Below are 14,555 nucleotides of genomic sequence, written 5' to 3'. Positions count from 1 at the left end.
AAATACCTCATGAATAATGTTTTATATTGACTACATGTTGAAATGACACATGTCTGGTACATTGGGTTACATGAAACATATTATTACATTTAAAAATTACATCATTTAAGTTGTTTCTTGAATAAAATAGAAACTTAACTCATTGAGTACTTTTAGGCCCACAAATGTATTTAGATATGCTGCTGTTAAGAGGACACACTCCTCTATTTTTACTCTCTGAGACTATGTTTTTCTTTTTCTTTTTTTTAATCCTCATTCGAGGATATTTTTCCATTGATTTTTAGAGAGAGAGTGGAAGAGAGAGGGAAAGACAGGGAGGAACATAATATGAAAGAAACACATCGACTGGTTGCCTCCTGCATACATGAGCCCTGACTAGGGCCAGGGCAGGGGAGGAGCCTGCAATCAAGGTAAGTCGTGTCCTTAACCGGAATCGAACCCAGGACCCTTCAGTCCACAAGCCAACGCTCTATCCACTGAACCAAACTGGGTAGGGCTAGTTTTCTTTTTTTAATATTAATTTTTTACTTTAGAGAGGAAGGGAGAGGGAGAGAGAGACAGAAAAATCAATAATAAGAGAGAATCACTGATCAGCTGCCTCCTACATGCCCTCTACAGGGGATTGAGACCGCAACCCAGGCCATGTGCCCTGACAGGGATCATAGGTCGATGCTCAACCACTGAGCCACACCAGCTGGGTGAGTCCCAGGTTTTTAATTATTTAATTTGTTTGAAGCTATCTTCTTTTAAAATTTAAATCTTATTTTTAAAAATTGATTTTAAGATTGGAGAGAGAGAGAGAGAGAGAGAGAGAGAGAGAACGAAGGAGAAATAGAGAGAAACATCGATGTGACGAAAACACTCATTAGTTGCCTTGCACCTGATCAGGGCCTGAACCTGCAACCTGCATGTGCCCTGACCAGAACTAAACCACCACCTTTTTGGTGTATGGGATGATGCTCAAACAACTCAGCAAAACTGGCTAGGGCAACAGTTACTACTTTTGAAAAGAAATAACTGATGATATAATTACTGGATAATACTTGGTTTCTTGACAAAATACTCCAAATAAAATATGAGAAAAGAATTGCAAATGCCCTGGCCGGATGGCTCAGCTGCTTGGAGGATTGTCCCATACACTGAAAGGATTCAGGTTCGATCACCGTCAGGGCACAAACCGAGGTTGTGGGTTCAAAACCCAGTCGGGGCCAATGCAGGAGGCAGCAATCAGGGTTTCTCTCTCTCTAAAGCCAATAAAAATATATCCTCGGGTGAGGATTTTAAAAAAAGAATTGCAAAAACACATTCATATAAAATTATTTATCTGGATTGATATTATAAAAAGCATGGCAAGTGCTGGCGAGGATGAACCCTCGTGCACTGCTGCTGGGAATGCAGACTGGTGCAGCCACTACGGAAAACAACATGGAGTTTCCTCAAAAAATTAAATATGGAACTGCCATTTGACCCAGTGATCCCACTTCTAGGAATATATCCTAAGAAACCAGAAACACCAATCACAAAGAATATATGCACCCCTACCTTTACAGGAGGACAATTTACAATAGCTAACCTCTGGAAACAGCCCAAGTGCCATCAGTAGATGAGTGGATAAAAAAGATGGGGAACATTTACACCGTGAAATACCATGCAGCAGGTCCCTCCATACTGTCTCTAACTCTTTGAGACAGCATGGAGGGACCTGGAGAGTATTATGCTAAGCGAAATAAGCCAGTCAGAGAAAGACAAGTATCACATGATCTCACTCATGTGTGGAATCTAATGAACAAAATAAACTGATGAACAATATAGATCCAGAGATATAGAAGCATAGAACAGACTGCAGAATCTCAGAGGAAGAGATTAACCAAAGAACTTGTATGCATATATGCATAACCTGTGGACACAGACAATAGGGTGATGAAGGCCTGGGGTGGAGAGATGAGGGGGCGGGTGGAGGGGAGGGCATTCTGAAAGGGGTCACTGGGGGGAAATGTGGGATATATGTAATACTTCCAATAATTAAGTTTTAATTGTTTTTAAAAGTTCCTTAAAACACAGTTTTAACTGAGGTAAGAAGATAACATCTGATTAGGTTGATATTAATAAAATATGTAATATAATTATTAAATATCATATAGAAAATATAGTGGACAAACATAAATAAGAGTAAATATTAAAATAATTTGTTATTAAAACTCTCCCACAAAGAAAACCTGTGGCTCAGAACGATTGTTGAATTCACACATTTGAAAAAGAAGAAATACCCGCCTTACATTAAAACCTTTTAGAAAACGAAGAAGGCATTCCTAATTTACTTTATGAAGTCATATTTCTACCATTAAAAACTTACAAGATAATTGCAAGAAAATCAAACTATACACCAATATTTCTTATAAACATCAATACAAAATTTCTAACAAAATGTAATAGAATATAGCACTATATAAAAAGGTTATTATATGATGACTATTTGGGTTCATCCCAGACAAGGAAGATTTTTTAAAATTTAAAAATCAATCACTATCATTCACCATGGTAACAGAATAGAAGGGGATAATCATATTTTTTCTCTATAGGTAGAAATAAAACATTGGCAACACTGAGCACCTTCTCGTGTAAAAATCTTTCGGTAAACTAGGAATGAAAGGGCACCTTCTCACTTTCATAAAGGGGGGAGAAACCCCAAAACAGCTAGCATCCTACTAAATGGTGACATTTTTGGCTTCTCTTCTAAGGACATTTGTATTCATCATTGTAGTGAATGTCCCAATCTTATTAATTAAGAATTAATATGAGAAATTAAAGCCATAAGATTATAAACCAAGAAGCTTAACCATCTTCATTTGTAGAGAACATGACAGTCTATATAACAGAGAACACTTACTCCTGTTCTATATGCTCTTTCATCAGGTCAGAGTCTGCATAGTTAGTGCACAGTTGGCAAAGTTTGTTGGAGAACCTAATTAGCAATGTAATAAACTAATCCAAAACAAAGGACTATTTTTGCTTTATCTGCATCTTAAAATAAATATAAATAGCAGCAAAACCAAACAAAGTCAAATACTTAGTGGATACAACTGCATATAGTACTATTTAGATCTATACAAGTCAATCAGGGGAAACTGAATTTTTGTAGAAATAATGGCTACAAAAGATAACTTCCAAAAGCAATCCTTTCACAGTAAAATTCAAGATTGGATTTGCCAATTATTTTTTCCTAGAATAATTTTTATAAGAATAATAATTTATGTGTCTGAAGATACTTTTAATAAAGTATAATGCAAGTTGGATCAGTAGAAATTATGTAACTGTGGTTTTAGAATAATGAAATTAAATTAGTTTACAGGAATTTACTTGGTATAATTTCTTATACATACTTTAATTTGGAGATTCAAGGAGAGTAACTAACAAAAACTGGAGAAATTAAGAGTTGCATGTTACAGTGCAATATAGAGATTTCATGTGAGGCTGACTGTAACTATGGGGAAGATGCATGGGGTAAGTACACCAGGGTCAAGCTTCCCACATCAATAGTTTACTTGCAAGGTGCCAGACTGAGTGTGCCTTATCTTCTCAAAGTGGCGGGTTAGGGAAACGGTCCCAACAGATGAACAGCTGTTACTGCAGGTGAACAGCGGCACATCAGGCAAAGGGTGTTTTGTTATGTGTGTTTTTTAACTCACTGGCCTTATTTTTTTTTAAATATATTTTATTGATTTCAGAGAGAGAGGGAGAAAGAGATAGAAACATTGATGAGAGAGAATCATTGACTGGCTCCCTCCTGCAAACCCCACACTGGGGATCTAGCCTGCAACGTGGGCATGTACCCTGACTGAAAACGAACCTGACCTCCTGGTTCATAGGTCGATGCCCAACCACTGAGCCACACCAGCCGGGCAAGCACTGGTTTCTAATTTTGAATAGAGTGAAGGTGAGCAACATAGAGTTTCACAGGCATTTCTCTTTACACAGCATTAAAGCTGTAACTTGATGCTTGTGAATGTCTGTATTTGAATAGGCATCTGTATTTGAATAACTGGGAGCTAGTTACTGAACAGACTGGCCTATGGAAGATTTCCTATGAAAAACAATAGGTTTTGTGTATATAATATATTTTATATGTTTATTCATAAAGACCTGCTTGTAATAAAGGTAAGTTTTTAAAAACCTGCCTGTATCAGTCACCTCTTCTGTCCTGCCTCACATTTTCTCAGTCCATTTCCCCCTCAGCGACAGCAAGGCAACAGCCCTGAACTTGAGCTGCACTGGAGTCTTGTGCATTGTGTCCTAAGGCTTTTACATGACGTGGTCGGACACCTGTGAGAAGGGATTATCAGGTGTGGGTGCTCAAAACTGCACATGTGGGGCATTAACACCTCAGTGACAGACCTTGACTTTGTGGAGTGCGGATCATTGAACATTTTTGTGCGTGTATACTGATAACATACACATTCATTTCTCATAGGAATATACATAGAAATGGAATTGCTGGGTCACAGGAGGGACATGTTTTTACACTTAATAGAAACAGGTTTTCACCGTGCTTCTACCAGTCTCCCTTTCATCTTCTCCACAAACTCACTCATATTTGATACTAGAGGCCTGATGCACAAAATTCGTGCAAAATTAGGCTTTCCTTCCCCAGGTGGCCAGCACCGGCTTCCCTCTGGCATCTGAGACCCGGCTTTCCCTCACAGCCCTGGCTTCGTTCAGAAGGATGTCTGGTCTAATTAGCATATTACACTTTTATTATTATAGATTACTAACCCCTTTAATTTTAGCCATTCTTGTGTGGGTATTTTTGGTTATCTAATTGTTGTTTATGGTTTGTATTTTCCTGTCGACCAGTTTAAATTTTTAGCTATTTGCGTGTGCGTGTGTGTTTGAGTGTGTGTGTGTGTGTGTATGTGGTGAGGAAGGATGTCGGTCTTTTTCTTATTGAGTTGAAGTTCTATATAACGTCTGTGTACTAGTCCTTTGCTGAATATATGTATGGTGAATATTTTCTACCAGTCTCTGGTTTACATTTTACTCTCTTAAACTTGTATTGTGATGGGAAGAATTTTTAATGGGATACAATGATTAATATTTTTTGTTATGATGATTGTTATTTACTCCCGTAAATTATTTACTCCTTCTCCAAGGTCATGAGATATTCTCCTTAAACTGTGGTATTCAAACTTGAGTGGAAATCAGCATCATCATGGAGCTGTTTTTTCTTTTTTTTATTCTTTAAAAAGAAATGTTTTTACATATCTCCAGAATGTCTAGTTCTTTAGGTCAGCAAAGAGGCCTAAGAATTTGCATTTTTTAACAACTTTCAGATGATGCTGATTCTGGTGGTCTGAGGATCACACTTTGAAAACCACTTTGTCTTTGAGAAGCTTACTTTTTACATTTAGATTACAATAAGCCTGGACTTTATTTTGGTGTGTGCTATGAAATGGGGATAAAAGTTAATTTTTTCCATGTTAGTCCATTGACTAATAACAATGATATGCGGCACCAATTATGTTGTAATTTAAGTGCCTATATGTATACTGACCTGTTGCTGAACTCCTTATTTTGTTCCATTCTTCTGTGAGTCTATCCTTGTGCCAATGGAATGTTATGGAGTAATCTTAATTACTTTAGATTTAATAAATGTGGATAACCACTACTCTTCCTACTATGTTGTTGTTGTTGTTTTTCAAGTGTATCTTCTAAAAGAAGAGGAAAAATTGTAAGAAAACAATACAGAAGTACAGGCTTTTAGTAAGCTAAGGGTTACTTACTGTCTCTGAAGTCTAAATATCTGTGAGACACCTCTGTTAAAAAGAAAACACACTTGCAAGTCAAGAGGATTTTGAAAAGTAAAGAAGATTTTGAAAAGTGAAACATCCAGTGTATGGGCTGAATTTGTTCTTCCTAAAATCTAATGCTGAAGTCCTAACTCCCAGTATCTCAGAATGGGACTGTATTTTGACAAAAGGCCTTCATGGAAATCATTCAGTTAACACCAGGCCTTTATGATGAGCCCTAATCCATTCGAATACTATCCTTCTAAGAACACATTGGACACACAGACACCAGGACCAGGGATGGGTGTGCACAGCGGAACGGTGATGTGAGCACACAGCAAGGACATGGCCGTCCAAACGCCAGAGAGAGCGGCCTCAGGAGAAACAAACCTGCTGACACCTTGACCTTAAACTCTGTCCCCTCAGACTCTCAGGAATACGTTTGTGGTGTCTGAGTCACTCAGTCTGTGAGTAGCTATGGCAACCCTCACAAACCAGCACCTCTGGCGTTGGCAAAGTTTTCTTCAAGATGATAAGTCATTAAGCAAAGTGGGAACAAGTGTGTACCAGGCATTGCAGGATAATAACTAAATATTTAGGCAGCATTTTCAGAACATATTAGGGAAATATCAAAATCACCTTAAATACATATAACAAATAGTTTCTTCACCTACTTTCTATCTGTTAATAAGAGCCTTGACAAAATAAATTAGAAAAAGAAAAAATTTTAAATGCAATCTCCCAAAACAGGCACCTGGCAGGTATGTGAATTTTTATGTCTCTAGTGATTGCTAGAACAGGTGAGCACTATTAAGCAGTATAACCAATAAATATTCATGGACCAAGAATTCTCATCAGTTTTTATTTGAGGAGTTAGGTTATATCTAACTCACAGGTGTTGTGTATTGTTGCTTGTTGTATAGGTTTAGTTTTAATACTTTAGGTATCTTTATAAATTAAAAACCAGGTGAAATATTTTCATGGATATACGGGTCTCACTGCCCAGGTCTGACATAATCATTGTAGCCAATATTCTGGTGCTCAGATTGAGCAAAGCCACATAAGTAGTGAAAATATACACTGAGTGGCCAGATTATTATGACCACTTGACATTTGTAGGCAAATCTGCTATAATTTCGCGCTGAATTTGCTAGAGGGCCAGACCATTATAAATTGGGAAGCAGGTTGTTTATCACGACAGTAAAAGTGATTTTTTTCTGAAGATATTGGTAAACAAGGTGATTTAACAGCCTTTAACCTGGGATGATTGTTGGTGCTCTGAGCCATGGAGTATCAACAAAACAGCTGAATTCGTTAAATGTTCAAGAGTATCTGTTGTTAAAGTGTTTAAAGAGTGGACTGTCAGCCAAAAATCTAGGTCTGAACATGCCATATGTGGCCATCAGGGACTAGTCAATGTTAGGTCAGAACAGAGAGTGGCAAGACTGGTATAAGACAACAGAAGGGCAAGTGTGCATCAAATTACTGCAGATCTTAATCAGGGATCCTCTCAAATGATCTCTGAAAGCACAATAATAATCTGTCCACTCAGTGTATAGTAGATAAAACAGATTTTTTTAAAATATGTTTTCACTGATTTTTTTTAGAGAAAGAGGAAGCGAGGTGAGAGCAAGATAGAAACATCAATGAGAGAGACTTCGATCAATAGCCTCCGAATGGGGACTGAGGCTGTAACCTGGGCATGTGCCCTGACTAGGAATTGAACCTGAGACCTCTAGGTTCATGGGTCGGTGCTCAACCACTGAGCCACACTGGCTTGGAAAGAGAAAACATTTGAGACTCATTCCATCCCTGTACTTTCCCTCACATGAGAATTATCACAGTCTTCCCAAGTTATGTTTTATTCCAGAAATAAAATCCATAACTGTGATTTACATATAACACACAGGAATTTAAGGGTCAGGCAATAAAACAATGCTTTAGCGTTGAAAGTGAGTGAGGAAGGAGACTGAGATGATAGAGATGATATTGAATGGACAGGGACTGTGAGAGAATGGAGAGGAGGCTGGGACTGTGCTGGAGGCTAAATGGAGAATGCCTGCTAAGACATGCAGAAGGAGAAACAAGGAGGGACCAGGATATGGAACCAAGTTCAGGGCCCATCAACAGAGGAGTGGATGAGAAAGTGGTAGTACAGGTATACGGTGGAATATTACTCAGCCATGAAAAAGAACAAAATGTTACCATTTGTGACAGCATGGGTGGGTCTAGAAGGTATTATGCTAAGTGAAATAGCCAGTCAGAGAAAAATAAAGACCACATGACTTCACTTATACAAGAATCTAAAGAACAAAATGGAAACAAACTCATAGATACAGGGAACTGACTGACAGTTGTCAGAGGGGAGGAGGATTGGATGAGTGGGTGAAAAAAGTAAAGAGATTAAGAAGTAAAATTGATCCCATCTGTCAAGGCTCAGTGATTGAGCAACAACCTATGAACCAGGAGGTCATGGTTCGATTACGGTCAGGGCACATGCCAGGGTTTTGGGCTCGCTCCCCAGTGTGGGGCATACAGGAGGCAGCCGATCCATGATTCTCTCGCATCATAGATGTTTCTATCTTTCTCTCCATCTTCGTAACTCACTGAAATCAATCAATATATATATTTTTAAAAAGAAGTAAAATTGACAGTTACAAAATAGTCACAGGGATGTAAAGCACAACACAGGGAATATAGTTAATAATACTGTAGCAACTATATAGGGTGCCAGGTGGATACTGAAAATACTGGTAGGAATACTTTGTGAGGACATAATTGTCTCATCACTGCTGTACACCTGAAACTAATACTACTAAACAGAAACACCTCATAAGGATATGATGGTCTTACCACTATGTTATACACCTAAAACTAATACTAAATAATATTTAACATAAACTAATTGAAAAGTAAAGTTTACAAAAATGAGGGAAAAGCAAAATGGGGAGGAGGAGCACATGAATGGTTAGAAATGGGAGCCCAGTAGGACGCACAGAATGCTAGAGGGAAAGCTGACAAGATTAGAAAACATTTACTTCTTTGAACCCAGTTATTTTACAGATAAGAAAACTGAGGCCAGAATGCTGATGTGTTTTTTCCAATTCACTGCATCCAGCAGGTGTCTCATCCAGGAATGTATCTTAACTCTCAGTTCTAAGATCCTTTTAGGGCAAGAGACTTGCTGTGAAAGGCAAGAAGCACTCACATCAGATACACAGAGAGGCTGGAAGACAGAAACAGGATAGAAAAACGTGAAGCCAAGCGGGAAGAAAAAGAAGAAGCCCAGTAAAAGGCACATGGTTGTAAGGGGCAGTGGATTTCTCTAGCAGGGAAGTTGAGGTTACTACTGCTGGGGAGTGGGAATTCAGATGAGTGTGGGAGACTGTGTGGGAGGGGAGGTCCGGTCTGGGTTCTGAGGAAAGCTTTAGAGGACAGAGAAATTCCAGAGCTCTGGTGGTGTTTGAGGAAGCACCAGGTAAGAGCTGTTAGAACATGAGCATGCCTGTAGCCTGAGCACCAGTGGATCAAGAGGAGCGATTTCCGGGGAGGTGTGAGGGCACAGGGGAACATGGGCGTCCTGCCCTGGCCAGTGTGGCTCAGTTCATGGTGTGTAATCTCCAGCACCAAACAGGGGGGCGGGACGGTTAACAAGATGATGTGCTCCGTGAGGTGGTCACACCTGAGAGGGGCTGGAAAAGAGTACTTCTGACATTTCAGAGGTGTGTTAACCCAGATGCACAAGAACAACGCACAGAGCTTGCTTAAGGCCAAGATACACCTTTAGACCTGGAGCATGACTGCCCATTGGGACCTGCCTAGTTAGCAAGTTAGGATCAGGCCACCCTGTGAGGTTACTTTCTGTCACTGAACTTGTCAGACTGACCACATGGCACTTTCTGAAACTGAGGTATGAGAGGCAAGTCTGAGGTAAAGATGAGGTAGGGAAGCGTGGGGCTTCAAAGGTTGGTAATAAGAGGTGTGCAGTAACTAGCAGTCTGCCCTGCCCTGTAGATTGGTTTAAAATGTTTCTGCTGAAAGCTTACTATGGGCAAGTCCCCTCATTTAAATTCTTTAAGGGAGAAGTAGAAGTTTCTCATAAGCCTGCAGGGTCTTAATTGTCTTTGGCTCAACATAATTCAAACGCTAAGGCTCAAAATAAGACAAATGCTAAAGTGGCCCATTCTGGGGAGGCCTGTTTTGAACCCCTACAATAGCTAGGAGTAATTTAGCTTATCAGTTTGTTAGCACCAACAGAAGTTTGTTTGTTTTTTGTATTCATGCAATTATCCCATCCTTTTCTCCTAAAATTCCCTTCCTCTCACCCTGTAATCAGAACACTATGTGGTTTCTGCTTGAATCTGTGCTTCCCAAATTGCAATACAAATAAACCCTTATTGCCCCACTATTGGCTTTTTAATTTTAGTTTAAGATAATCTTAACTTTTTTCCAAAATATTTTAAGAATTAGCCTTAGATAATTTGTTTACTTGTATACAAATAAATAACAAAATGGCCAGAGCACATTTATCTAGAAGTTACAAAGGAAAACAACATTTCAAGAGCCTTTAAACACTCTAAGAATGAAAGAACAGGGTCAGCATGGCCAGCAAAGACCAGTGTATGATCAAATAAGCTGGAAGATCCCAGCAGGGCCAATAAGAAGGAAAACTTGGATAAAGAACTCCAGAATATTCTATTAATTTAATTTCCCACAAATTATCACTGTTTTTTAAAAATTATAATAGATTTACAGCATAACCCTCCATGTAAACTTCATGCTTCTTAGCATACATTTTAATCCTAAATAAATCTGTGTAAGATTGTCATTTCACCAAGTAGAAATACAAGCAAAGATTTCTGATACCTTAAACAATAATATTAAAAATCTGTCTAATGAAAAAATAATTGGATGCCTGAACCCAATTATTCAATCATTCAAACCTACTCATTGAGCACCTTGCCAGGAGGCATTCTGCTAGAGTTGGGGACCCAGTACAGCAGAGGTATACGGACCTAACACCCTGAGCAAATCACTGGAGCCAAGATTCTGAGTGGACAACACCAGTTAAGGGTTGGGACTTTGTTTCAAGAGGCTTGTTTTCTCTAGTCTGTACATTAAAATAAAACCCAGCACACCAAGCTTATAGTCCTCAGTTTGTGTGCTTCCTTCTTAAGTAGAACAAAAGCTCCTGAATAAAGTGATTGCCTTTTAGACCACTAGATATTCACGAGTGTTGTAAGATGCTTGTATCCAGGCAGGTGCTGAGTGACTTTTGGGTCAGTATTCATTTGGGTATATAGCAATGCAAGTCAGAGGACATTTTTCTTTTTTTAATATATTTTATTGATTTTTTACAGAGAGGAATGGAGAGGGATAGAGAGAAACATCAATGAGAGAGAAACATCAATCAGCTGTCTCCTGCACACTCTCTACTGGGTAAGTGCCCGCAACCAAGTTGCATGCCCTTGACAGGAATTGAACCTGGAACCCTTGAGTCTACAGACCGATGCTCTATCCACTGGGCCAAACAGGCTAGGGTGAGATTTTTCTTTATGTTTCCAGGTTCCTGTGGTCTCTGTGATGGCTACTGGTACTTCCCTAAGGATAATGGAGTAGTAGTTTATACTGTTACACAGGGCAATCATAGGAGATTCTGAAAATCAAATAAAGCAGCCAAGGAGATGTCAGAGATATGAATGTGGTGGGGTGGGGCTTAGTTAGAAGAAGAGTATTTGAATTTGGCAAGAGAAGGACAGAGTGACAGGGAAGAGCAGGGACAACAGAACATCAGGTAGGAATTGGAAAGCCATTTGGCTTTAAGCTTTCATTGTCTGAGTGAGAAGGAAATGTCCCCAGAGGTAAACTGACTTTTCAATGCCACATAAGACTTAGTCCACAGAGGCTGAGTTAGAGAAAGATGAACAGAATGAAGGCTGGTAACAAGGGGAGAAGTTGAAAGTCAGAAGTGGAGGGAAATGAGAGGCTGAATCAGTGCCTCAAGTTTAGGGAAGGAACACTTTTTTTCCCCCCTGGCCTGTTGGTAGAAGAAGGAAGACAGAATAGAGGTAGTGTGGAGCAGTTTTATTTAAAGCAGAAGCCAAAGACAAACTTTCCTGAGAAAGAAATAACATCTGTAAATGAAATGCTGCTTCTGCACATTCCATTGCTAGCTGTTCTCCTCGCAGCTGGTGACAACGAAGATGGTAAGAACTCTGGCCACTGCCCTCCACATTCATATCTCTGACATCTCATTGGCTGCTTTTTTTGTTGGGTACAAAAGGGTGTGTGTGTGTGTGTGTGTGTGTGTGTGTGTGTGTGTGTGTGTGTGTGTTGTGATTGTGTGTGTGTGTGTGTGTGTGTGTTTCTGTGTGGGGTGGCGTCCTCAGAACACACCTGGAGAGGAGAATGTCAGCACAGACCTGAGTATCCCGTACTCTGGGACCCTGTGCCCTTCTGAAGGTTGTTTGTAGAGCATGGGCCCTGGGCAGCTGAATGCTGCTGAGGTAGCCATGGCTTCCCTTATGTCCAGATTCTGAGTGTTTCCTTCCTGGCACCTTTCTTCATTCTCTCTCCTTCCCGATGCCTTTTCTTCTCCTCATTCTATCTGTTCTGTTGCCACAGCCTTCCAGGAGGAGATCTTCAAAATTATCTACAGTTCATCCTTCTACAACCGTTCCTGGGTGAAAACTCGGCGCTCTGCTTGGTTGGATGACTTGCAGACTCATGGCTGGGACAGCAACTCTAACAGAATTATTTTCCTGCGTCCTTGGTCCAAGGGCAACTTGAGCAAGAAAGAGATAAAAGAACTAGAAGAATTATTCCATGTGTTCTGCATTTACATGCCTCAACTAATTCAAAGGCATGCCAGTCAATGGAAGTTTACATGTAAGTTCAATTCCCAAAATGGGTAGATGCAATGTGCTGGGTGAGGGGTGTGTGTGGGTCTCAATGAGTTCCTTATTCCAATCTCCCCCCACATTCGATCTCTTCAGCATTCTATGTACATTTATTGTAACCTATTGCATTTCATTCACCCTGGGTTATTATAATCACAACTCTTTCACACTAAGTGCTTCCTTATTCTCTTGCTCTCACCATTTATGTCACCTTCTTTCAACAATTTGTTCACTTCTATTTTCAAAAAGTCATTCATTTTTTCCTCCACCTTCAATTACCACCAATTACACTTTTTCTGAACTTCTTATCAAACCAAAGTTTGTTCCATTATCTCAAAGCCCCCAAACTACTTATATTTTATTTTTTTGCTTCCACTAATTCCCTCTTTTCTCTAATTTACAATCCCTCTTTCCTAGATCCCTTTGAGATTCAGCTAACAGTTGGCTGTGAGCTGCACCCTGGAGGAGCCATGGTAGACTTTTATCGATTTGCTTATCAAGGATCAGAGCTCCTGCATTTCCAGAACAATTCATTTCTGCCATCTCCAAAGGGTGGAACAAGAGCTCAGGATGTGTGCAGAGTATCCAATCAATACCATAGCACCAAAATAATAATACAGAGGCTGCTCAGTGACACCTGCCCACGTTTTCTCTTGAGTGTTCTTGATGCATGGAAGGCAGATCTTCAGAGAGGTCAGTCCCATATCCTTCCTCCAAAGAATTTTCTAAAATTATACCTTCCCACCATCCCTTTAAATTGAGGATAAGGGGTCAAGAGGGAGAAGGATAATGCAGGAATTCCCAGCATGGGATAGATGTGTCCGTCTAAGTTGATATGAAGATATGAACCTCCAAGTCGGTGTTAGAGTCCTTATATGAGTATCTTTCCTGTCCTCTGCAGTAAAACCAGAGGCCTGGCTGTCCAATGGTCCCAATCCTGGTCCTGACCGTCAGATGCTGGTTTGCCATGTCTCTGGCTTCCATCCAAAGCCAATTTGGGTAAAGTGGATGCGAGGTGAACAGGTACAGCAGCGCACTCAACAGAGTGATACCTTGCCCAATGCTGATGGGACATGGTACCTTCAGGTTTTCTTGGAGGTGGAAGCCACTGAGACATCTGGCCTATATTGCCGGGTGAGACATAGCAGCCTAGGAGGCCAGGACATCATCCTCTACTTGGGTAAGAAGAAACTGGGGCCCACACTGGGAATGGGAGTGGATGGTCCACAAGCAGAGCAGGAGAGCCAAGTAGAACATTTGGGACTTATGGCCTCCAAACCCCCCACAAATGAAGAGAATTAATCCAATAAATAGAAGAGTTAAAAATGAGAGACCGGAGGAAGTAGGAAGATGTTGAGGGTTAGATGAAAGATTCAACTCTGAAGAGGGAGGAGAGAGGAAACAAGAACAAAGATTAGTGAGGCGAATGCTCTAATAAAGAAGGCCGACCAGGGAAATGCAGTAAACGGGGTGGGTTTGAAATGACACCTGTGTGCACCCAAACCCACAGAACGTCACCGTAGCTCCAGGGGCTGGATCATCGTGGCAGTGATGGTGCCCCTGGTGCTCCTGACAGCTCTTGCATTTTGGCTTAGGAAGCGCTGGTGAGTTTTTGTGCCCCTCTTTCCTGTTCTTTCACCCCCTCCCTGTCTTCCCACCTTTCTTCTCTCTCTCTCTCTCTCTTAGTTCTTCTTTCCTCAGCCCCCTTCCTTTTACCCTTCAATTCTCACCTCCACCTCATGCAGAGTGACTTTCCTCCCTCTTCTTATCAGGTCACACTGTGAGCCTCCTGCCAGTCTTTTTCCTTTGGAGTGAGATGCCAGCAGCCCTGGGGTCCCAGACATATTTAAACGCAGCGTGGTGACAATGTCCG

General features: G+C 40.4%; 1 protein-coding gene across 1 annotated transcript; it reads left to right on the top strand.

Moving 5' to 3' along the window:
* Nucleotides 1-11,928: 11,928 nt before the first annotated feature.
* On the top strand, nucleotides 11,929-14,555 carry LOC307106530 (T-cell surface glycoprotein CD1a-like; the record flags this gene model as incomplete). The annotated part of the gene is made up of 6 exons (XM_079783095.1): nucleotides 11,929-11,989; nucleotides 12,408-12,671; nucleotides 13,100-13,375; nucleotides 13,584-13,862; nucleotides 14,193-14,286; nucleotides 14,455-14,555. The coding sequence occupies 6 exons, from the start codon at nucleotides 11,929-11,931 to the stop codon at nucleotides 14,495-14,497; spliced, it is 1,017 nt and encodes a 338-aa protein (XP_079639221.1). The 3' UTR covers nucleotides 14,498-14,555.

The sequence above is a fragment of the Cnephaeus nilssonii genome (assembly GCF_951640355.1).
Source record: "Cnephaeus nilssonii genome assembly, chromosome: 10".
NCBI classification, from domain to species: domain Eukaryota; kingdom Metazoa; phylum Chordata; class Mammalia; order Chiroptera; family Vespertilionidae; genus Cnephaeus; species Cnephaeus nilssonii.
This window is presented reverse-complemented; position numbering and strand designations above follow the sequence as displayed.